The sequence below is a fragment of the Pimephales promelas genome, chromosome 9 (genome assembly GCF_988280905.1).
Source record: "Pimephales promelas chromosome 9, fPimPro1.hap1.1, whole genome shotgun sequence".
In the NCBI taxonomy this organism is placed as follows: Eukaryota; Metazoa; Chordata; class Actinopteri; order Cypriniformes; family Leuciscidae; genus Pimephales; species Pimephales promelas.
The window spans coordinates 26,199,793-26,224,972 of record NC_142777.1 but is presented as its reverse complement, the minus strand read 5'-3'; the positions used below and the strand labels follow the sequence as shown (position 1 = coordinate 26,224,972).

General features: G+C 37.9%; 1 protein-coding gene and 1 long non-coding RNA gene across 5 annotated transcripts in view; one reads left to right on the top strand and one right to left on the bottom strand.

Annotated features, from left to right (window-relative positions):
• The window catches only part of csnk1a1 (casein kinase 1, alpha 1), a 28,703-nt gene extending 26,790 nt beyond the window's left edge, over positions 1-1,913 (top strand). For all 3 annotated transcript variants that reach the window (XM_039655217.2, XM_039655214.2, XM_039655218.2), the window contains one exon: positions 362-1,913. In XM_039655217.2, coding sequence (XP_039511151.1) covers positions 362-369 — 8 coding nt within the window. In that variant the 3' untranslated portion in view covers positions 370-1,913. The remainder of the gene's footprint in view (positions 1-361) is intronic.
• Positions 1,914-9,294: 7,381 nt separating this feature from the next.
• Positions 9,295-19,300, bottom strand: LOC148977565 (uncharacterized). Of its 2 annotated transcripts, XR_016169696.1 has the most exons (4): positions 19,109-19,300; positions 13,320-13,353; positions 11,116-11,248; positions 9,295-9,671 (listed from the first exon to the last, which is right to left on the bottom strand). It is a non-coding gene; the product is annotated as an uncharacterized LOC148977565 (long non-coding RNA). The 2 variants fall into 2 exon arrangements; XR_016169695.1 differs by having other exon boundaries at positions 9,295-11,248.
• Positions 19,301-25,180: the final 5,880 nt, after the last annotated feature.

Genomic DNA, 25,180 nt, shown 5'->3' with positions numbered 1-25,180 from the left:
CCCTAAACTGATCCAAACTGAACCACGAGTAGTTTGAATCGTTACTCCCCTACCCGACTTACTCACCGTTAAGACTGAAGGACTGTGTAAGTCCTGGACTATTGTAATGAGGAGTTTTTTTTTTTTTTATCCCTTTTAAGCCCATGAGTTTGATGTCATGAATGTTTTTCTGAGATGCTCTGCAGCAAGTCTCGACTTTACTGCAGAGAGGGACTGATGACTTTGCACTTTCTCTCTTCCAGGACTGAATAATGCTTTGACTGGTTTGGCCGCATTGATTACAATAGCTCAACCCCATTGAGCTCTGATCTGCTAACTCTTAACCCTCTTCTCTATATCTATCTGTCTCCCTGTCTTGCAGGTTTCTAAGCATTAAGACAATGTAATGAAGCGGAGCAGAGCGGTCGTAGCAGGATTTGCCTTCCAATCACACCCCGGCATCTAGGATCAAATTCACCAGAACCTGCCAGGCACTGTGGGCAACCTTTTTCCTGTTAAAGAACTTTTGTTCCATATACTATATATGTAATCGGTATATATAGATAAGATGCTCCGCATATATCTATATATTGGTATGTATATACTATATCCACACAGAGAGCAGGCTTGAAGTTGGAAGCTGTAGCCTTTTCTATTGTCCTGTCCCATAAGACTTTTCGCCCCCTCCTTCTTTGAAACGGAAAACTGTAGAAAATGGGGATATCATTGTGCACTTGCCAATATTTTCCCGAGTTTTCTCCTTCAGGAAAGCTTTTTGGGGGTCCTTCCTGAATTCTTGGTTGCCCATCAGAGCAGTTTTGGCCCCCTTTCCCTTCTCATCGTCCTCTTGTCACCAGAGTGTGGCACGAACCCAGACACTTCTGTCAGAATGGAGACATTGAGACAATTTCGTCCTTCAATATTTTTTTTTCCCCTTTCCTCAAGCAAAGTGAAACATTTGAGATTAAATCTGTTTTGTTTCAAATGTATCCAAATAATTAAAAAGGCAAACATTGGGTTTTGTGTATTTTTTCTTTCTAAAAAGTTAATTACGATTCTGCCTGCTGATATGTGCTAGAGAGCTTTAATGTGAAGATTAAAAAAAAAAAACATTCTAGTGACTACTAGGTTTCTCTTTAGAGCACTGCATTAACTATATTGTACTTGGTATTCTGAAGTCTAAAAAAATAAAAGGATAAACTCCACAGAATCATATTCATTACAAATTAGGCATCACTCTGAACTAAACCTGTATGTTAATTGCTTAGATGAAAATTGTATGCATCGATGATCTGGGTTTTTTTTCTCTTTGGAAAATGTTAATGTTGATTGAGAAAGTGACCATTCGTACAATTAATTGCTATGGTAGGCTCAATGTTCTGTTTTTGAGAGAGAAATGTGCTCACTCCACCCTTCCCATTACCATTTTTATATGCATATATCTTTTCTTTTTTTATCAGAAAAATATGCTTTTTCAGTTTTATAGTTGTCTTTCCCTGTATTGAATTGATCATTTTGGGGAAAGGGTTTTTTTTTTTTTTTTTTTGCTGCTGCTTCCGGTGGTGAAGCAAATCCTCTTGTAAAATATCTCTGGGACTTTCTCTCTGCAACAATTTTTCGCTGCTTCTTGGTAGCTGTCTTCTGCTTATTTTCTTTTCTTTTGTTTTTAATTGCAAAGAAAATGTTGGAGGGTTTCTTTTCTATATAATTTTGGGTCTTGTGAGGCAAGAGCAGTTGAATTTTTCTTTTTATTTTCCTCAGCCTTTAGCCACGATAAATGCACACCAGTAACTTGGCTTTTTCTTTTTGTTGTTTTCCTTACCTCCAAACTGTCCCTCAGAACCAGCTTTAAGAACTTTATTGCTGGACATTCTATAAAAGTGTAATTTATTCCCTTTTAGCATGTCAGAATAAATTAAAATGACTTCTCAGAACTGCTGTCCCAGTCTCTGTACTTTTACTAGACTGCACATTACTCTGATTTAGTGATAAATTTTCACCATTCCATTTGTTCAGGTATGTTTCTAAGTCTGCACAATTATTGTTGAGGTACCACACAAACAGGCATCAATTTTATTTTCCTTTTTTTATTTCTGAAAGTGAAAATTACAATGAAACTGTTGAGGCCACAATGCTTTGTTCTAAAAAAAAATGTAAAGTGTTGAATGATTTTTGTCTCAAGTATTGAAACAGACGCCTTTATGATTTCAAGGTGTTGCTGTATTCCAGGAAAGCAGTTCTTGTTGGGGGTGACGGGTAGTTCTAGGTGCCCGTGGTGTTTTAAATATCCAGGATTTATATCTGTAAATATTAAAATGGCTTCAAATGGCAGGTGTGGAAATTGGTTAATGTGCTTCTCAAATCACAGAAACAACCGCTTCAATTCATTGTTTTCCTAAATCACGTGCCAGCATTTTTAATATTCAGCACTGGATTATTCTGCAATGTGTTACTAATTATAGACAAGGTGTTTTATTTTATCTCAGCTTGGCAGCGGCATTGCCTGACCTGTTTCTTGGTTATCTTTTGGTGTTTCAAATCAAACATAACTTGCCTGTTGTTAAATTCTGTAAAGTGGTTTAAATGTGCTGAGAATAAGTCTAGACTCGAATGGAGGCACTTGAGGAAAAAGAGGGGGAAGGGACCGGGTTCAGATCAACAAATGCGCCAAACAGCTGCTGCTCACAGGGGAGGGAGGAGGAAGGCCCATAGAGCAAACCTGTGAAACAAAAACATTTTTTTTTTACTTTAATGTTATTAATTTAATGACCAAGTATGAACTTTTCTTCTGAATATAACACTGTATAGCCTTTAGTGTATTATTTAAAGATGGCCTTCCCTTCAGTCATAAATTATGAATGACTTGCCCACTAAAGGCTCTGCTCAGGGCCTCTCTTCCCTTTATGGAGGTGGAGTCCTGACAGAGTCACGTGACCGCAAACCGGCGTATATAACTTTATTTACAGTCTATGAATGTAACCATGATGCTACACTCTACCACAAACTACCTCATACAAAAATAATTTTTTGAATGAGGGGCGAAAATGCATTAAATGTTTTTATTTTATTAATATTTAGATGTGTCCATCCAACAATTTTGTCAATGATAAAATGATTAAACTAGACCAATAGTATTGAATATTGAAATTAAACATATTGCACAAAACAGATATTACACGCCATAGCACGATTTTTACTAATTTTTAAGTGTGAAAATGTAATATATGACATTCCAATGGGGTACAGAATTAAAATAGCCATTAGATTTTAGTTTGACCAAGAAAATCATTTTATTGGTTTGTTTCAAGTCATTTCTCTAACCATTTTGCTGCCTTGATGCATATTAGCCGTAGGACAACACAAATTTCCCTCCATTCGTATCAGCTCATTCATCTGTTTGAGCAACAAGATTCGAAGAAGAAATTGAAATACAATGTCTGAATATAGATGAATTGCATCAGACTTAATCTCGTCCAAGCAGAAGATTATCCTCTGTGAACTACTGGATAAATCGCGAGTGGCCAATCCATATCCAGAGAACACACACCCTAATAACAAACAGCCCGGATCGAGGATGATGACTTTAATGTCTGATCTCTTCCATGAATGACGCATGCTAAATCAATAAAACATTAATTTTATCCTGGATCGCTGATTTAATAAAATGTTTCCATACACGTTCACAAGGGACAATTACAGCATAACATTTAAATACATTTTACACAATAAATATATAATTTGGTCTCATACAACGCCAAACCGCAACAGTTCAGAATACTTTTTTATGTGCTTATCCCATAAATGCTTCAGGCAACGACATGACACATGACACTAGTTCCTCCCTAGTCAAACACAAGCGCCTCCCTGTGGAATTAATAAGACACTACATCAGTTTCGATGATCCGTTGTGTGACACAGGAAAATATCACAATGTTTGAGCGTCAGCTGGTGGACTGGGTTCAGTAATTGTATGCTTAGTGTGATGAGTGAATGAAAGCCAATTCATTTGAAATATCAACGAATTGTGTTACAATATCTTATAACACACAGCTATCCAACTGAGGGGATTGCATTGCAGGACTTTCACTGTACGGCCTATAATTGGTAGAAAGACGTGCTGTGGCAAAATAAAGAATTCTGAATACCAGAGCAAACAGTGTTGTCCTTTTAGCTACTTCAGGCTATACCGTTTAGTTTATTCCTCGCACACAGATTTTTGGCAGACAAATTGCTAATTTTATAACGAAGTATAAGGAATACGTTGTTGAAATAATTAATTCGCTTCTCATGAAACTGAAAAGTACAAGGCACCTTTACACATTCCAACACACCCAGCTCTGGAAATGCCCCCAGCATGTGGTGTCATTCACCGGTTCACACATTTCCGACACACCCTACCTTAAACCGTCAGAGCACTCAGCACAATGCTGAGTGATCAACTGAGTTATGTGAATTATTCATGCTAAAGGATTAGCCACTCCTCATTTATATGAAAGGCCTATACAGTCTGGCTTACATACAATGGCCTTAACTATAAGGTTTGTAAATTTATAGTTGATTTTGAACGACTATAAATCAGTGTCGTTTTCATATAACTACAGACCATTTGTTTCCAGAATATCCGCAAAATGACTAGCGTGAGTATGACAGAGATTTAGGCCTAAAATAACTAAATGGTATAAAACCAGTTAAACAACACAGCTTGTAGAGCGCTGATGTAGATTGTCGAATGTCTTGAGTGGGTGAGATGTATGACCTGTTTGAAAAATTAACCAACTTACCTAAATAAGGCAATTATGTTTATAACTTTATTTAATTGTTTTTGGAATGTTGCAGATAAGCTAGATCAGGTTCATTGAGTGTTGTTCATGAAATTTCAGCTACTAAACTAAACTTAAAATAATGTTCAAAAAATGGATACATTTTACTTGCATAAATAAAAATCTGTGTTAATCTGTTATAATTCCCTTGATGGAAAAAATGTGCAAGTGTCATACACTTTTGTTGATCACAGAACTTGTTTTTAGCAATAATTCAAAAGCCTATAGCAAAATCCTTTTAGATTTTTGGGGAGGGAGCCAGCGGGATGCTAACTGCCGGTTGTCGTACAAAAATAATAATAATAATAATAATAATAATAATAATATATAGGCTATATATATATATATATATATATATATATATAAAACAGATTTTAAAGTGCCTTTTTATTATTTAAAATGAAAAAAACTTCAATAAGTTGACTGACCCAGTACTGTCAGAAAACATCCCAGCAAATGGGTAAATGTATAAAACCACACAAGCTGGTTTAAAATAAAGGTGAAAGAATGTTGCAGGAACATTATGAAACCAGTGTTCCACTGACATTAAGACAACAGGACATGTTTTTCAAGTTTCTAAAACCAAAATAAAATGTTTGGAAAATGATGATTTGGAAAAATGATCAAATATTTGTTCACTGGGCCATTGGCTGCTAAATGCATTGCCGCTTTACCTGATGGTGGTTTACCACCGTAATGTGTCACTATACACACAAGAAACACTCAATACTGCTCGTCTTACCAAACACACGGTGGACTGTGGTAGATCACGAGAATTCTCACTCCAAATGGAGTGGCGGTGTGTGGTCCTGGTTTAACAGATGGCTAAAGACGTTTGGCCTTGGGAATTTTGGCATTTGGATGAGAAAAATGGAGGGAAGAGGAAGAACACACCTTGGCATGCCAGGTGCACCTTGATCAGATGAATCAGTTAGTGTGTGTGTGTGTGTGTGTGTGTGTGTGTGTGTGTGTGTGTGTGTCACATATGCACACCATTATTAACATATTATTATGTGTCATACAGTATGTGCATGTCTGAGCCAGAACAGAGAGGTTTGTGTAGTAGGCCAGAGTTGTACTAGAATTTTCACTTTATTTAATCACAATCAAACTCATTAATTTGATGAAACATATGTAAAGTCTCTAAACCCTGTTTTAAACATCCATTTTACTATATTATTAATCATAATAATCATTCCTGAAAAGCATTTTATTATTAATGCTCTAGACACGTGTACTATAGTCTTTCAAACTGTTCGTGTTATTTGAGCAAAAAATCATGACTCAGACTTTTTATTGCTAAACTGCAATCTGCAAAGGCATGACAAATCTTGCAAGTTATAGGCCAACTCTTACCATTTAATTTTCCTTTAACCAAAGCATTTAACAGGCAGTGACTAGTCTGGGAATAATACGAACGCATAACTTTCCTTCTCAAACTTATCATGATTATGCTCCATTAAAGGGATAACTTAGTTTAACCAAAAATGTAAATTCTGTCATTTACTCACTCTCAAGTTGGTCCAAACCTGTATGCATTTCTTTCTTCTGCTAAACAATGTATGGGGCTCCACAATTATTTGGCTACAAACATTCTATAAAATATATTTTATGTTTCACATAACAAAGGAATTCATACAGGTTTGGAACAACTTGAGGGCCAGTAAATGATGACAGAATTGAGTGGTGCAGGTTTGCCAGACGTACAATTATCGTATAATTTTGACCTCTGTAACGTACAATGTACGATCATTAACGAAAAAATCCCATAATGTAGGATCATTTCAGAATTTTGTGGCACTTCAATCGGAGGTCATTCTATTCATTGATCTAGCTGTGGATCTGGTCATGATTGTGAGGAGAAAGAAACGGCACGGCAGAGACCTTGCGTTTCAGGTACGATACTTGAATATTTAGGAAGTCACAATTTGTAGGCCAGTTGGCAGTTAGCGTCAAAAGGATTTTTCCATAATAGGCTTTTGGATTATTATCACAAAAAAAAAAAAAAAAACAAGCTCTGTTTTCAACAAAAGTTTACAAACAATTCAATTTCCCAGAACAAAAAACAATTTCCCAGAACATTTAAGTTAGAATAGTTTATAAAAGCAGACTGAGCTTACCTTTCGCCTTGATGACGTGTATGTCCCTTCTGTAGCCACTTGTTAGCAACTGCCTTTTTCAAGACACGTAACAGCTTAAAAAATAACGCGTGGGCTAATACCGATGTATTTTATTTTGTAGAATAAAATGTGAAAGTGTCTTGTGCACGTGTAGCCTAGAAATCTAGACGCACCCTAGCGGCAGCAAAAATTATTTTGCAGCAAAGTGTGGTCTAGCAACTCTCCATAGACGTTTGAGCTGGAAAACCCCAACTCTGGTAGGGCCAATCACATCGTGTATAGAGTCGGAGGGCGGGCTTAACATAATGATGACAGAGTTGCGACGGTCAGAGCAAGCTCGGACATATTCGGTTTGAAGTCGTTCATCCTCGGATGCGGCCGGCGGCGCCGCGCGCGCTGTTACAAAAAAGCTGTGGCGAAATGATCAACTTGTTATATTTGCCGCCCGCGCTGGTGCTGTCACGTCGAGTATAAGGCTTTACTCCGTGTCAGCGCGCGCTCTGATCGGTATAGGTGCACGGACCTCTCCCGAATCATCTCCAGCAAGCACCACTACTCCGCCTCCGTTTCCCTCGTAAGCTGATATTAATATTTAAACATTCTCTATGATATTATTTTTTTAATGACACACTGTCTCTTTCTCTCTCATACACACACAAACATACTGTCTCTTTCTCTCTCACACATATGTTGGCTAGTTATACTGTACACTCTTTAGACTTTTAATGATTAACGTTAGTGTTTTATTTTTAAAGTTTGTGGGTCGTGTAAAAAACAAACAAAAAAATCCCTTATTTTGGGGATGGATTCCGGGAATTCTCCCTTATTTTCAATGTTCAATGTTGACAGCTGGAATGGATACGGTAAAAGTTTAATATATCAACTTGCTCCGCTGAGTACGTCACCGTCTTTGTTGCTCTGATTGGCTTTAGCGCTATCTAATTGCGTGCAGAGAGAATTTGAAAGACAACCGTTTATCCCGCCCCTCGGATTGAGCCCTGTCAATGAAGAGTTTCCAGACCTAACATCTTGATGTAGGTCTGGCATGCCAGGCTAGTGCACGTGTTCACCACAGACCCTATTTCAGCCATTCAAATCTTTGGGCGGGGTCTGAGCCATTCGGCCATGATGGTAGGTGGCCGATGGTATCGGTTACCAGGGTTTTTATCGTTTTTTAACGCAGCAGTTACTTCCAGGCATGGTAAAACAGTGCGGTATTGCGAGAAACTCCTCTACTACCGAGCTAAAAACACACATAGTCAATACTGTTTTGTCGTGGGAATCCTACCAACATGGCGGAAAGGGGAGGGGCACTGTAAAATGACGTCAACGAAGTGCTAAAATACTAACTCGCTTCTGCGTTTTGGCCTACAAAGTGATGTCATATCTGCTGCACCCATAGACTGCACCACGTTTAAAAATGTATTTTTCATGTTTATACAGTTGTTCTTTTGTAACAAAACACACACACACACACACACACACATATATATATATATATATATATATATATATATATATATATAAAGACAAAACAAACATAACCAAGAAAATCATACCTGTAGGCTACTGTGATTATTTATAATATTTTTAAACACACATCACGAAGACAAGTGTGCTGCGACCCGGGATATGCAGAAAAGTTTGATTCTGCCTGGAAGCTGTGGTTATGCTGTCACTTATTTACTGTCTTTTCTTCTGAAGCTGTATGTCAGCGTCTCTGCCGATGTGGATTCAGGGGCTCAGAATCAACAGAGCTGGATTCCACCAGGCAGCTGCTGAGCTGAACGTGACGGTGCAACCCAACACATATCCTCGGGCCTCCCTCCCCCTCGTAACCATCGACATATATGCAACTGATGTCTCTGTGGAGATCTTGATAGAACCCATAAGAGGGTAAGTTGTTTTGAATGACAGTGTTTTTTATGTTACAGTTTTTTTGTTTACTATATATATATATATATATATATATATATATATTCAATTATAATTGCCTTGATCTTTGTTAGTGGGGCAAATTTATGGATCTTTTTCTACCGCACAGTCTCCCACTTTCAGTGGCAGCATGGATGAACATTAAGCTATATCTCACATAAATGTATGAGCATCTACCGCCCACTTAATCCTCAATGACTCACTGCAGATACATAGGTATTGGAGCATCTGTATAGAGCAGTAATATTGTGTACTATACTTGGTTGACCATATTTTGATAAAAACCAGGACACTCGGCCTGGCAAACAGATACTCAAATGATACTCGAAGTTTACTCAAAGATGCCTTATTAGTTTCAAAACATTTAAAGTAGGCTATGCCTCCTCTGTATGGATAGAAAATTGTTATTTTACAAGACACAAATTCAGATAGGCTTCTCAGAAGTTACTCAACATATTTTATTATGTCAGGTTTCAAACATAATGAATGAAATAATGAGAAAAATAATGTCTCTTCTGTATTAGAAAAATAAATATATAAATAGTAAATAACTAAAAGAAATATTGAACAAAAATAGTTCTCACAAACTTACAAAAACGAACTAACAAATTTTCTTCCTCTTCATCCTGTTTTTCTTCCTACATTTTGCTGTAAAGCTGATCTTTCTCAGCATTTTTTGAAAACCAAGACATTTTCATCATTTTATAAAAAAGAAAAAAAAAAACAAACAGTCAGGGCGCCCAGGACAGGACCATAGACAGTAAAAGAAGGACAGGACATGTCCTGGGAAAACAGTCTGTTGGTAGCCTACCCTAGCCTATACAAAAAAAAAGAAACATTTTTTAATGAATGGTCTCTTCACATTTAAACACAGCCAGATGGGTATTGTATATTGTTTTAAATAGGACTGTTATTAAAACGGTATCCCACAGAATAAAAATGCAAATTGCTCCAGTCATACTTCTGTAAAATTCATGTAATCCGAGCCACCACGTGTCGGGCTGCGGTTTTCGTTTGAACTACATTTAGATGCGCCCCCTTGTGGACATTATAGTTTGCTGTCCTGTGGCCTATATTTCATATGATTTCAACTAATAGGTGGCGCCGTTTCTTCATATCACATGTTGAATTAAAAGTAAAACTGCATGTATAAAGGCTAGCAAAGCAGTTTAAGTAGAAATATATATATAAAAAAGAATCAGTATCAACACATTTAGATGAATAAATAATAGCTTTATCGAAACAGGGCTATTGTTAATGAAGTCAACAAACATGTAGGCTAAGACTATCCATACATCTGTAATGTATAAAAAAAATTATATATCAGTTTGTTATCTTTCTATTTGAAATGTACACATTCAAATGTTTGCTGTTAGTAACATATTTTGCATTCTTTTGTCGTCAATATTTTTGTTATTTAATTTAATTTTAAATAAATTTTTGGCTGTTCTTTTGAACTTTCTAGTCTTTAAAGAATCGTGAAAAAGTTAAACATTAGATTTTCAACATTGATAATGATAAGCAATGTGGAAGTAGTGTCTGCTGAACATTCAGATTTTCCATCACAGGAACAAATTGAAAACATATTCCAAGATAAAACAATTTTAATAATATTTCACAATACTGTTTTTACTGTGTTTTGGTCAAATAAATACTGCCCTGGTGAGCATAAGACACACACACACACACACACACACACAAAAGCAACCACAAACTTTTGAATGATAATATTCATATTTACTAGATGTGGCAATACATGTTAGATAAGTGATAGTATAACTGCGATAATAGTAATACATGAGGTACAGCTAAAATATCATTTATATTCAGTTGTCTAGCCCCACCCCCAAGAACAGTATTTCCAGGAATCCCCCTTTTGATTGCCCAAGGGATTCCTGGGAAAACTGGACCCCGGGGATGGGGAAATGATAAAACCCATTGTGACAAAAAACTGGCAAAAATAGAAGCACATTTAATCTTAGAGCTACCACCACCTGGCCTACCAAATCAATGTAACGTTAAAGAACAATAATGGTAAGGCAACTCCTAATTATAAATGAGCTTTTTATTCAATAGAAATCAGTCATGTAAATGTAAGGTATCTTATGTTCATTGTATTAGCAGGCAGTGTCCTTCCTCCCGAGCTACAGTGCTTCATCTCAGACTCCCAGTTGACCAGAGATGCAGCACTGCACCTTGGGCCTGAGGACTGTATAGCGGCAGTTAATCATGCAGGACTCCTTTTGTACTTGCCATCTTACCATCTGTGATCAGTGCCCTCCTACGTCCTGTTGTTTACATGGGAGTCTTATACTCATGACTCATGATTCTCATAAAGAACCAGAGGTTTAATGAATTCCCCAGCCAGCCGGGTCTGACCTGCTGCAATGAAACCTAAAGATCAGGAAGATGAATACTCAATTACACATAGATAGATAAAAAAAAAAAAAAAGTATTCCCGAAATGCATACACTGTAAAAAAATTAAATTATTAGACGATTTATTTTACAATTAAATACTATTTCAGATTTCACGCTCAATTCAATGCGTTTCTTGCAGTTTCAGAACATTTTTCTGAGTGTATGGCAGATGCATTTGTTAGGCCCATTGCTTTTAAAATTGATGGATGTGTGTGGGGAAAGTGTTGTGGGTGTACAGGAAATGGCTTTGACCCTGATCTCCCTACAAACATCTCAGCTCCTTTTTCTTCCTAGTTCTCTCACACTTCTATTCCAGTCTTGATCCGCTCACTATGCTTCAGAATGCCTACACAGTGATTCAGACACAAGCTTGCCAGCCTGACACTGGGATATTTAGCATGAGCTCTTGCCTCTGAAAGTGGCCATCGCCCAAGAAAAAAATTGGGAGCTGCAGGACTCCAATCCACTGAACAAACAACTGCACGCTCGCTCCGACTTCCAGTGCCGCTCTGCCCCCAGCGGTACGGCACAGATCGGTGGTTACAGAACAGGATGTTTATTCCTAGTCGTGTTCAAAAGGCAACATCAATGCATTCGTCTGCCGTAATGCCCCTGAGTCACTGGGCTCAGTGTACCGCAGAATGCAAGGCCACTCCCCTTTATACACAACCACTTCCTCTGTCTCAATCAGACCGGTCCGCAGGGAAGCCGGGTTCAAGGGGACGTCCTTTCTCATCTAATAACATCCCACCCGAGTAGACATGAGAAGCTTACTGGGGAGGTTAAACAGGCTGATTTGACACATACTTCAACTTTGAAAAAAGGCAGGAAGTCTGAATAAATGGTTCATAAACCTGTCAGAATCCGGCCCATGTGAGTTTTATCGTCTCAACGAAGCAGACAACATGTTTCGAATATATTTAAAAGAGTCTGAAGCCATCCCAGTCTATATTGTGATGTGTGGAAACCCCAAAATGCTGCTGTATAGCACCCAGAGCTGAGCTCATTCTTACAGACAGGCAACTCTAGATATTTTGTGGAGCGTTTTCACTTCTCCAACCAGGAAGCAGGTACGATTATGCAGGATCATTCGCTCTCTCCGACACAGCTCTCTAATGGCTTTTCCATCAGTGCTGTGGTTAATGGAAAGAGATGAGGGCAGCAGGCATTAACAGACAGATATGCAGCCTATCCACAAGGTACGTTCACAGTTTACAGTACAATCCTTTGGAGAAGGACTCAAGGGCTCGCTTGACAAGCACGTCTGGCTCCAATTTGTTGCTGTTTATAGACTGAAATGAAGCACTGTGACCTAATTCTGGGTACAACAAAGGAAAAACTTCCACTTAGTACTCCTTTCAAGTCTGTTCTGAAGAAGCCTGTGTCCACCTCGGAGTTCAGGTTAATTGTGAGCTGACTATAAGAATATGTGAGATTTAAAGTATAGCCTAACAACTGATATATTCACAAGTACAACATTTCAAGTCATACTGTAAGAAATTAACATATAAAGATGCATTGTGAGATTTTGAGATTACATTCGTTACATTCGCAAGATTAAGTAAAATTAACTTTATTTTGATGAGTCATTCTTACAGTGTATTATATATTGAAGTACTGAGTAATATTTAATTAACTACATGTACTTACTATAGGGTTAGGGTTCGCTTGAGGGTTAGTCGCATGTAATTATGCATCATTTACTGTTTTTACTATGTAATATATGTAACGAGGTCACTGTAAAATAAAGTGTTACCGTAAAATGCCCAAAAATGTGAGATAGTCACAATTTTTACCTTCTGAGATATATAGCCACAATTGTTAGATGTAAAGTCAAATTGGGAGAAATAAAGTCACAATTGTTGGATATTGATATTGTCAAGATGCTTTTCAAGATGTAGTCACACTGGGAAATATAGTCACATCATGAGATAGAAAGTTGCCTTTATCATTATAATTGTTATAATAATAATAATTATCATTGTTATTTTACTCTGAGGTTGAAATAACATAAAAAAAAATATCTCAAGGGTATATGTTCTTACTTGCAGTCCATGTTGAGTTCCCCTCCTGTAGACTCTGTAATGAGAGATAAAGATGGGCTTTCAAAAACAGCAATTCAAGCACATGTCAGGCTGCTAAGTCCATCATTTCAGTGCCATATGCAACAACTCTGAAGAATAGCTCGGCCATGAGGTACAAATATCAGTGATTTTCCACACATTCTCAGTTGACTATGTGTGAAAAGACTTTCTGAACAATTTTCCTTGTAGGGTTTCAGAATGCCCCAGGCAGTGTTGATAAGGAGAATAAGAATCCCAACAAATCCCACTTAATTTAATTTGTACAGTATTAAATTACAAAGCAGGAAGGTTCCACCAAAAATGGGGGGTTGAAGGAGAAACAACATGAAAATTCCTAAGCCCTTTTTTTTTTTTGAGTCTTTTCCAACAAGTGAGAGCTTTAGGTTTGTCTCGTATCCCCATTCTGGAATCTCCCTCAGCCCATATAAGGAATTCTGAAGGGATTTTTATTTTGGGATAATGGAAAATGTAGCTGTGCTTTCGATAAACATTCACTCTTTCAGCCTCTTACGGCCTGTGATTGTGGAAGCAGATAGTTAGATAGTTTGTCACTGCTCCACGTGCCCTCCCCTCCCCCGGTCGCTCTCCGCCGCACTGCCTGCATACATTCCCTTTTCTAGTCACAGTCGGCAGGAGCCTGACATAAAAGGCAAAAGAGCGCTGAAGGTGAAGAAGAAACCAGGAAACTTTTTGACAACCAGCACATTTTTGAAAAATCTGCCCAAGTATATATAGCAGAGGCCTCAGGCCTTAGTTTTGACATGCCGACTGACAGAGATGTGAAAATTCTTTCTGTGAGTTATTATAAAGCCGGATATATCAGTTATTATTCCATGTGAGGGAAAATCAACAAACACATTCAGGCTTTACACTTACAGAGATACTGATACTGAACTACTGCCTGCTAAGTGAGCACCAACAATAAACATCACATCCTGTTGGCTAAACCCTAGTTACCAGGCTACTTGGAAGGCAAGAGTTAAATTTGTCGCACAATGAGAATAGACTGCATATCTCTATACATGTCCAATTTTTTGCAAAGATAATTTCTCAAAATCTGAATAAAAGTGTGTTAATGGTTATTTGAAGCATGACATTCAAAGAATGTCTCAGATTTCTTGGCATATTGTGTTGTATGAAGTGTTTTTTGGTGGTGGTTTGGCTGTTTTATGGGGTCATTCAACATACATAATGATTGTTATACTGTACAAACTGTATATTCTATCCCTTAAACCTAAACCTACCACTTAAAAACAAAACAACACTTAATATAATTTATGAGCCGTTTTTCTCACGAGGACCGAAAAATGTACCCACAAGGACAAGGATTTCGGATATTGCCATCTTTGTGGGGACATTTTATCCCTATTACTTGGGGTTTAACAGGACCACACACACATACACACGCACACAGTCTGGCCATTTAGGAGGAAGTCTGCAGTCCTGATCTAAAGATTGTCTAACTGTTACCAGCTTTTCACGCTTTGCAGGATGCCAGCTGTTTTTTTGTTGTTGTTGTTTTTTTGTTGTGGTTCAAGAAACAGACCATTTTAGAGACAATCAAAAACAAACAGGGAATGTGGAAAGACTATGATTTTAGTCCATTTTGAAACTCGCTTATGCGTCTAGGCTACACATTTTAGTATAGTTAGCTTAAAAAAAGAAAATTCAACTCCTGGTTTCACAGACAAGGCCTAGCCCAAGACTAAATTGTGTGTTTGTGCTGTTTTATCTAAAAGCAACTTGCACTGACATACCAACATTAGAAGCTAAAATGAATATGACAAAAAATAAATTCAAGGCTAGACTACTTTGTTCTCTCCTCATGAAATGATACACATGTCAGGATAACTATGAAACCATCAACGAGAGCAGAGTGAATCATATGGCTGGTGGAAATGGCATGTGATCTAGTGTAAACGTGTGTATGTGATCAGGAGAGAGAAGGAGGGATACGGTGAAGGAGCGAAAGAGAGAGTTATTACAGTTACCAGACTGGTGCCAAAGCACTCACCTCCACAGAAGAGGCAGATGCTGTGTTTACACAGACACAGACTGCGGCTTGATAATGGAGAGCGCAAGCATGCCTAAACATTGCCTTTTAAGGTTCCCTCTCATTTCTCCCCATCTCCTTAAATCATCACGACAGGAAACGTGAAGGAGGGGGAGGAGGAGGGCACCCGTCTGTTACCTCTCTCTTCTCAGTCTAGCTCTAGAAGCTAATCTCGCTTCTGAAGCTCAGGCTTATCTTATGCATGAACTATAAATGCAAACTATAAATTCATCTATTCCAATAGAGGTTCAACTTAATAACGATTATCTATATTTATATTCTTCTGGGAAATTGTAATTTGTGAGGACACATTGTTAGCACAGACCTTGTAGCGTTTTACTGAAGAGGTTTAGTGTAATTGGAATAATACTGTGGGGATAATTTTCTTGTGATCTTCTGCTTGACACTTGTACTGTGATTCTGTCCATAAGAGGATTTTACTAAACATAGACTAAAAAAAAAAAAAAAATCCTGTTAAGTTTATGGTGAAAACGTGCAGCTGTGGTTCCCAGAAATTCACTGTAAAAATAAATTAATAAATAAAAATTTGATAACCACTCAGATTATGAATTAAAGGACTATTTCACCACCTAAAGGGTAGCTCACACAACAGTAAAATCATGTAATATATACAATGTAAAAAAAATATATGCTCAATAAGTTATGACAACATGTTTTTACATTGCTTTAACTCATCAAAATAAGTTAAGCTTAATTTTAACTTCAGCCAATTTCTAAAGTCAGTTTAATGTAATTTTAGTTTAAAAGACTTAAACATCCAAGTACTTAAAAATTGAAGGCAGCAATATATATATATATATATATATATATATATATATATATATATATAACAATGTACAAACTAAACAACATCCAATGTGATGTAATAAAGCGACTATACTGATCATGAACATGAAATATTATATTCTAATAAATATATTATAATATGATGTGAAAATATATCATATATGAAATATAATATGAATATATTATTTTACATGTTAAATGTGTTTTTACCATTATGTGATAAGATTTTCACTTAACCTATATAACCAAATATAATGACAGTTTTGCATTCTTTTATTAGTTATGCTTTCTTTAGTTTAAATTACAAACACATTAAAGAGAAATTCAAAACCGGCTCTATATTGTGTCATTTAGTCTGGTAAAAAGAAGAAAGCTAGAACGGCTGATTTATGCGTTGTGTTGTGTTTATGACAATAAAACTGCTCGAACAAGCATGTTTCTTTTCGGTCTGTGTTATGCCTGATGCTTTCAAGGACAAACTATCTTTGGCTTAAGATATGACACTCATAGTCCACATATTTCTTCAACAGATTTGACAAGGGTAAAATGAAGAGAAAACATATGTATTCGACAAGAGATATGAGATCATTAACATTTCTCAGGTACATCTAAACATCATAAAAACTAACATCCCCTATTTACAAGGCAAAGGCCCAGCAGGAGCGCTTTTTAGCCCAAAAAGGAACTGATAAACCCCTAAAGCATTCCTTAAACACAAGTAATTGGAATGTGGAGTGTTGATGGGGAGAAAAACACGCCCAGACAGACAGGACAACGCTCTCTGTCAGCACCTTAGAGCCGGGGGGGGGGGGGGGGGGGGGGGGGGGGCCCTCATGTTAGTCTTTAGGGGGCCTGAAGCGGTGTGGACCCTTATGAGTGGGTGGACACAGGCTTTGGGCAATCCCTGGTGAGTAGCTAACTCCCCTTATTTCCCTTCCCACTGTTCATGTGAAATTGACCCTGAGAACTGGGGTCCCAAGGGGCTTGGGGAGGGGAGCAAGTGATGTGGGGGACAGGCCAAAGCACCAAGGCCACCACAGGGTCATGTGAAAGCACTCTGTTCCAATGACTGCCAGACTTTTGACTCCTTAGAAAATAAATAATGCACTTCCTTTCCCTCCCTCACTGTCTCCGACTCAACAATCCCTCCATCCTTCTATCTAATCTGTCCATCAACACACATATGTTCATCCATCATCCAGCATAAGACCTACAGTATAATGGTAGATCTGTGTATTAGACGTTACAAGATTTTGAGATAACAATTAGGTGAATAAATGTTTATATACAGAACATATTTCAAAGCTAATGAGGGATTGTTGGTGCTAATTGGGACTAAATATATTTATATTTTGCATTGTAGGGCTATAGCTCAATGAGGTCTATATAAATATAGATAGATGCGTGTATATATTTGTATCATTTTGCCAAAGCTAGATTATGTGTATGTGTATATAATACTTATCTTAAAAATAAATAATAAACAACATAATCATTATAAAGTAGTCAATATTAAATAATTCACCTTTGGCAATATGAAACATCACACAAACATTTTTGGTCTAATGAGTCATCTAGCCAATAGATGGCTAATAGAGTTAATGGTTTGAATCACACAAACATTGCAAACATTGTACCAAATGTAAGTGTTGATTGAGTTTGCTTAAAGTCTGTCAGTGTCATCCAAAAGTATAAAAGGTATATCAGGATGCATATGGGCCATAATTGGCCTTTGGAAGGTCTTGACGCAAACTTTTAGTCTATCTGCGATGTTCAAGCGTTGGGTTAGCATGTCTTTTACTTTATATGGGCATGCTAAGATTCAACTCGAATATGTTGGAATGTGTGTGTGCGTGAAAGACAGTGTGTGTTTCAGTAGGTCACCAGAGTGGCATCCCCGGACTAGAAAAGTTAAACGCTGATCTGAGCCTACCAACAGCTGGCCACATCTGCTAGCTCCCCTCCTCCTCCTCCTCCTCATCCTCCGCTCCCTCCCGCATCTGATATTTGGAAAAAGGTCTTTCCAGAAACAAAGAACGGGAAGAATGGAGGAGAGAACGTGGGGGATGGAGGTCTGCACCTCATTTCTTTTGCTCCAACAATTTTATTAGACACTGCTGCTGAGCTATTTAGTTAACTTCCTAATGTGCTTATTGATAGGAGTAGTCTAATAGCTTAGTCGTCAAAAAGCAGTGAATGTAATAGGAAAGTTTCTGAAAATGTATGCAATAATTACTCAATGCATATGAAAATTAGTAAAAACTATAATGATAGAATATAAAATGAGCTAGACGTTTTAATTACAGTTTCCAATTTATCGTTTGATTCTGCAAAATTCAAGTTCAAAGTCAAGTTCAAAGGCCAATTACACAGCGGTCGGATCACATTCCTCGCTGAGGCTTTTCAGGACTGTACTCAGTGAGGTCATTTCACTTTTCTCCCCACTATCCCCAGGTGAACTCTCCTGTTACGCTCTCTAGCACACACTCAACATGCAGCACGCAAGCACAAAGCCAGTCGTCTGCAATTTATCAGTACGGTTTGAAAACATAAAACCGGGTTCCCATAAGTAATTCCACCCTGTCTTAATCAGGGGACTTTGATTGAGCTTTGATTCTGAAGCGCACTCCTACAGGAAAGCCACATTTTGAAATTGTTTCCTGGCATCCTATCACTCTCAATACCTGAACGGGACGCGCTCACTGTATTAGCGAAGTGCTTTTAACCAGCTGGATCCGCTCAGTGTCACACTGCTCTCAATGACAGCTTGACATGCCTGGAATGTCTCAGTATCTCAGAACCAACACGAGCAATGACTAACCAACAAATTAAGGTATAGTTACCTACACAAATCCAGTTGGATGTTTAGAATAAGTTGAGATTGACTTACTGCAGTCTGCGTCTTTAAGAAGAAGGATAGTTTGCACTGGTCCTGGCCACTTTGGTTGGTTGGTTGGGAGGGTGCTGGGTGTTTGGTGTCGGGATGGGTAGAGATGCAGAGAGGGGGTCCCTGCTCTGTTCCTATGGACGCCATGTGCTCCACCGTCTGAAGGGTGTTCCTGAGTCAAGGCTTCTTTTTGAAGCATGCCCGGCCTAGGGAGCAAAGACTTTTCTTTTACCTTATATGAGGCAAGGGGCTGGTCCCACCATCAGAGCGGCACATTAGGGAATGCCTCTCAAGCTGCCTGATTGGCTGGTTTAAGAGTCCCCGTGACCCGAGCTGTGACCCGCGATGTGTGAGGATGAGAAGGGATGGGGAGGGCTCAGGCTAGGGGGCCGGGCCTGCCGTCTCAGCCTAAGGAAGGCACGTTTGACAATTTTCATATTTCTTCTAAATTTGGAGATTTCTGCCCGTGCTGGAGTCTTGGCCTCTCTGAGAGTCCATGTGGAAACCATTAACAACAGAGGGCTCCTTGCCATTCCTGCCTGGGAACACACAGGCTCTGCGCAGACACAGTTATTTCAAATAATTAACTTCCTCTCAAAAGCACTGCACTTCCCCATATGGGAAAGCATTTGCTTACAGAATGATGGGAATCACATACAAGTCACAAGCAGAAAAGGGGTAGAGAGCGAGCAAGAAAAAAAATGTAGAAAGAGTTTTTTTTTTTTCTTGACAGTTCTCCACATGAAGACATTCTCTGTTGGTGGCTGTTTTATTCAGTCTAACCACATGTCACAAGATTTTTCTTTATAAACATTATATCACAATGTACAAGATAATGAGGTTACCAGATCTGTTGCTCTACAGATCATTCATTTACAAAGTGAATTTAGCACATATCCTAAAGTACAAAAACGCCTAATTTTTCATGCCCCCAAAGCATGACATGTTATACCAGTGGAGTTTTATTATTTTCACTTTTTACCAAACATCTATTACAAAAAAAAGAAAGAAATTGATATTGTAATATTAGTTTAGAGCACATAATTTACTTTTAGTACATTTAAACTTTTGACTTTCAAGATTTGCGACAGCTTTCTAGCCTCTGTGACAACTATACATCTGAAACAATATTTAAATGAAGCCAGAGTGTGTTTGTGAAATGGTCATCATGATGATGGACATTGTGTGTGTGCAACAGTCCTAGAGAAATCTGTTATCTAATAATATAATATGGCTCTGGATATCATCATTACACTAACCACTGGCAACACAAACAGTTCCTAATGAAATCACCCACCCCCACCCCCCCACGGATAAACTGGAATCTGCGTGTTAATGATTAATCTATTAGCGAAGTACTATGTTTTTCTGTGAAGGTCTTCAGATGGCCAGATTTGATGTTTTTCAAGTGTGTTTTTTATATTTATTTAATTGTAATGCAATACTCAACGTGTTGTCTTACATATGCTGACCCCTTTAAAATTGTGAGAATGTACGTATATAAGCAGCAGACCTTCACAAACCAGACATTCATTCACAACACGTTTCAGTATAAATGGACCAAGACATCTGCTGAGAGGAGAGATAAGAGCGATTATAAAGGAAAGCGAGACAAAGCCTTGACCTTGTGCCGTGCTCTCCGCCAGATGAATTTTCCTCCTGGACACATCGAGCCATGGAGGTCAAAGAGGCAGATTGGATATGGCTAAAGAGAGAACAAGGGGGTGGTGAGATCTGTCTGTGAAATGTCCATCAGGGTTAGATCCCTTTCTCGCCCTCATCAATAAAGGAGTCTGCAGAGACTAATGTTTAGAGCGGCTGTCTCCTCCAGACCCATGCTCAGGAAAGACTAAATTTAGACAAGAGTGGGGGGACTGAAGTGGAGAATCGTGACAACGCGGTGTCTGTGTGAGGCATCGTTCGCGGAGCCCTTCATCAGCTTCAGCGAGTGGCAGAAGAGGTCGCCCCCTAGCTCTTGCTGAGAAGTCTTAAAAAGGCAATGTTTGGAGAAGATTCTCTGTTTACATCTGGAGAAACGGGGACTTAAAAACAGCAGCCATCCAGTGCCTCGTGGCTTGGCAGCATTGAGCGCTAATGACCCGGGTGAGGAGTTCTTGTCATACAAGTGGAGCGTAGCAGTGTAATTTCCCTCCTTGCGAGATTTTTTATTTTATTATATTTGAATAATGACTCTGGGTGCATATAATTTGCAGAAGCAAAGTAGTTTTTTAATTGCAAAAATATGTTAAACAGAAGAAATTGTAAACTTTTTTGGCAGTAATTTAGTTCTTTTTCCCCAATCGCTTTTTTCAAAATATTACTATTTATGCCAAAAATACATTCAAATACAATATTTCTGTTTTGAAGCTGTTTTTTGACACAGACTTTGACCCCAAACAGAACAGAACAACGTGTTTAGTTCTAGTGATAGATGACTCGTTGAAACTCGTACACAGCTCAAATATACAAAGATGAATACAATCTGCAAGACTGTTTACATTAACGTGTTTTTTTTTGTTTTGTTTTTTGGGGGGGGCTCTTGCTTGGGTTAAAATGCAATGGACTGATTCTGAACTTTTAAGAATAAACAATACAGGTAACATCTTGAAATGATTGCAAATTCTGAGACCAATTTTACAGTCCATTTCCATGAAAAATATGTTCTGAAAAAAAAAAACAGAAAAAAAAAACGTTTTCAAGGAAGAAAAAGGACACAGAAAAGGCATGGTCACCCTTAGATCTAAATCTAATGGCAATGAGGAACCTTCAGTAGCAGTTGGTCAGATGACCTGAGCGCTCTGGTTGGAAAGTAAGGGTGTAAAAAGGTCTCTTATATATTCGGATGCAAGACCAAATACCAAATAATGCCAAATAATGAATTTTAAAACAAACCCTGAATTTCACCTGGACCCATTAACTGCCTGACTGCTGCGTTTTGGACAAGCTGTAGACGTAATAACACAGCTTGGGCCAGACCAATGTACAGTCAGTTACAATAGTCTAACCTTGGTGGAATAAGTGAGTGTTTCCAAGTCAATATGGGATTGGAAACACAATTTCCAAGTCAATATGGGAAAGAAAATGTTTTACTTTAGCGATCGATCTCAGATGGTAAAAACTACTATTGACAAAAGCACTGATCTGACCAGACAAGCCTCGATAACATAATATGTACATTTATTTTTGTATCCTCTGATGCTTGCATGGTGAAAGCTAGAGCCTAAGCAGTGACCCAGAAATGACAAAAGGGCATTGCACATCACAGGCAAATGAGATTTCAAATCTAAGCCGACACTTCCTTATGGACATTTATACCATTAAACTTCCTTTAGTCAAGCTAAATGTTATAAACATATTTATTAATCAGAGTCATATTCCCGAAGCTGTCCTCTGAATGACCTCTCTGTACTGCAGGAATACCTTGTAGTAGATCACTGTTGCTCAGCCTTACTCAGAGGACAGACATTGGATTATCTCTACACACTCAAGATTCATTTGCTTTACCTTTGCATGCCCTGAAGGAAGAGAGCCAGCCAAGGTGTCTAATTTAACTGGCCTGTCACATCTGGTTGTAGTTATGTCCACCAGAGCAGGTTCAGCACATCCTTTAGCACGTAGCCAGAGAGGTAAATGACAAAAGCCATGCGTGCACACATGGCAGGATGTATCAGCAAAGGGAGAACAATTGATTCCCAGTGTCTGACAGCTGGAGCTGTGCTCTATGTTTGACGGAGACCAGTGGGGTGTTCTCATTCTTTGCATGTACAAGTCCTGCAGCACTGTTTACACCACATCTGATTCCACTGGTTCTTACGGGTTTCTAAGAAAGACCACTTGTTAAAATATACCTTCATTTGCACTGAAGTAGAATATTAAGTAATCTTACCTACAGTTAAATGGGTTTACATACTTACAAATTTGATTAGAGACCTAGAAAAAGATTTTTAACATTTAATAAAAATAAAATAAAATGATTAATTAATTTACTTTGAAATTAACCACTATTTTTCCATTCCATTTTTCCACAATTTTTTTTTTTTTACTAACTGTTTCTACCCCCTTAAAAAATGTATATCCAGTTGAAAAAATCATATGGAGTTTGAGGATTTTATTAATTTACATGACTTTTCCAGGTCTAGAAATCACACATTTAAAATGAGGCCAATATCCAGGGGTTTCAAGATTCTCCTCCTGTTGAGCTGAATAATAATGAGAAAAAAGTTTTTGTTGTCCTACTGTGTGTACACCAGTCAGAGAATGGTAGTATGTGAAAATGTATTGCATCATATTTTATAGCTTTTAAAGTTCACTAAGACACCAAACATAACATTTTTTTTCTTTTTTTTTTCCGGGGGATTAGACTTCAAACCATTTCACCATACTTCCGTGTGTTTGTGTTGAGCTATTGGAAAGATCCTAGGTCTCTCAGCCCCCAAACTAAGTATTTCTTCATTTTACATCATTACTTTTATTTATTTTAAATTATTACAAATTCTAAAACATTAAAAAGTTTCCTGAAGGAAAATGACAGAATTTTAATGTGGTCTGACTTCATTCCCACTGTCCATTAATGAACAGTCTGTTTACAGAAGGATCAGCTTAGCTATAATTCCTGTCTCTATCTGCATGCGCTCTGGAGATGATAAAGCTTTTACCTTTTTTCTTTATAAGGCTTTGACTCTTAACATTTCACCATGGTGCATTAACCCCTAAGATGTTTGTCCTCCCGTTGAGAATGCATTACGTCACCAACCACTTATATCTTTTGCCCTTAACCGAGGAAGGAGGAGGAATGTGAGGGGTTGGAAAACAAATAAAACTAAAAAAAGATCTCTGTGGAGTTTAATTCACTGAAATATGACTTAGGAGGAAAAACTCCATCAGGGAATTGGACTCAGTGTAGCCAGCTGCAACCTGACTGTACTGATTTATGCAATCAATCTACTGTATGTAAAGATAATCGATGACTCTCGTGCCTGAAGTGGCCTATTTTGAGAGGATTATTTTCCTAACAAGATATAATAGAGTGTATGGTATAGAGTAAGTGGCTCTGGAGTCTCTCAAAGAGAGGAAATGATCTTTAAATGAACTGTGAACATCAACAGGAGACAATTCAAAAAGGCAAGCTGACAAAAGAAAATGTGCAATTCAGAAGATTAAGATAATGTAACACACACGTATGTATGTATGTATGTATGTATATATATATATATATTAGTCCTGTCAAAATGATTAATTGCATCTAACATAAAAGCTTATATTTATAAAATATAAAAAATAAATGAATGTAAGTTTGTGTATATATATATACACACACACAAACTGTTTTTTGGAACAATTTGCTGGTCAAGATTCTCTGATTGGTGGAGATTTCTTTGCAGTATAATGGGAAATGCTTTGCTGAATTTGGCTGTTTAACAATATTATTTTATTATAAAAATGCAGGTTGTGGAAAATATGCAGGTCGATGGCTTGAACTCGACGGCAGGTCAGTCTTCAAATATTTATAAGTTGTTAAAAATCAATTCCCCTGCTGGAACCCTGCTTTATCAAAAACAGAAACTTAAGATGAATTAACCAAGACTGACTTCAAGATTGAATTAAGCAAAACTGACAAAGACTTCTAGACAAAACATCAACACCAACCACACACTTGTGTTTACTTCTTCGAATGCTTTTTTTTTTTGCGCATGATTTTGCTGCAGGACAGCCGAGACGGATTAACATGCGTCCTGCAAGAAAGTCTTTCACCACTGAGATTGATTTCTCTAGGTGAAACTGGCTGGATTTTATTCAGAAAGGTTTGGCCAGCCCTTTCAGACAGGAATTGGTTCTGCTGGAGGGGTTCTGCTCTAACCACAAATCTCTCTCTCTTCCTGCTTATACAGTGTTAAGCGAAAAATGACCTGAAACATTAAACACCTTCATGGTGTCAGTGACACATTGTAAACAATGTGACAAGACTAAACCCAGAATGGGTCATATACAACAGCAAAGAGTGTAGACTAACTACCCTCTCATGTCTTGTGGGTTATTGAACATAGCCCAGTGTCTGAATATGGAAATTGATTCTAC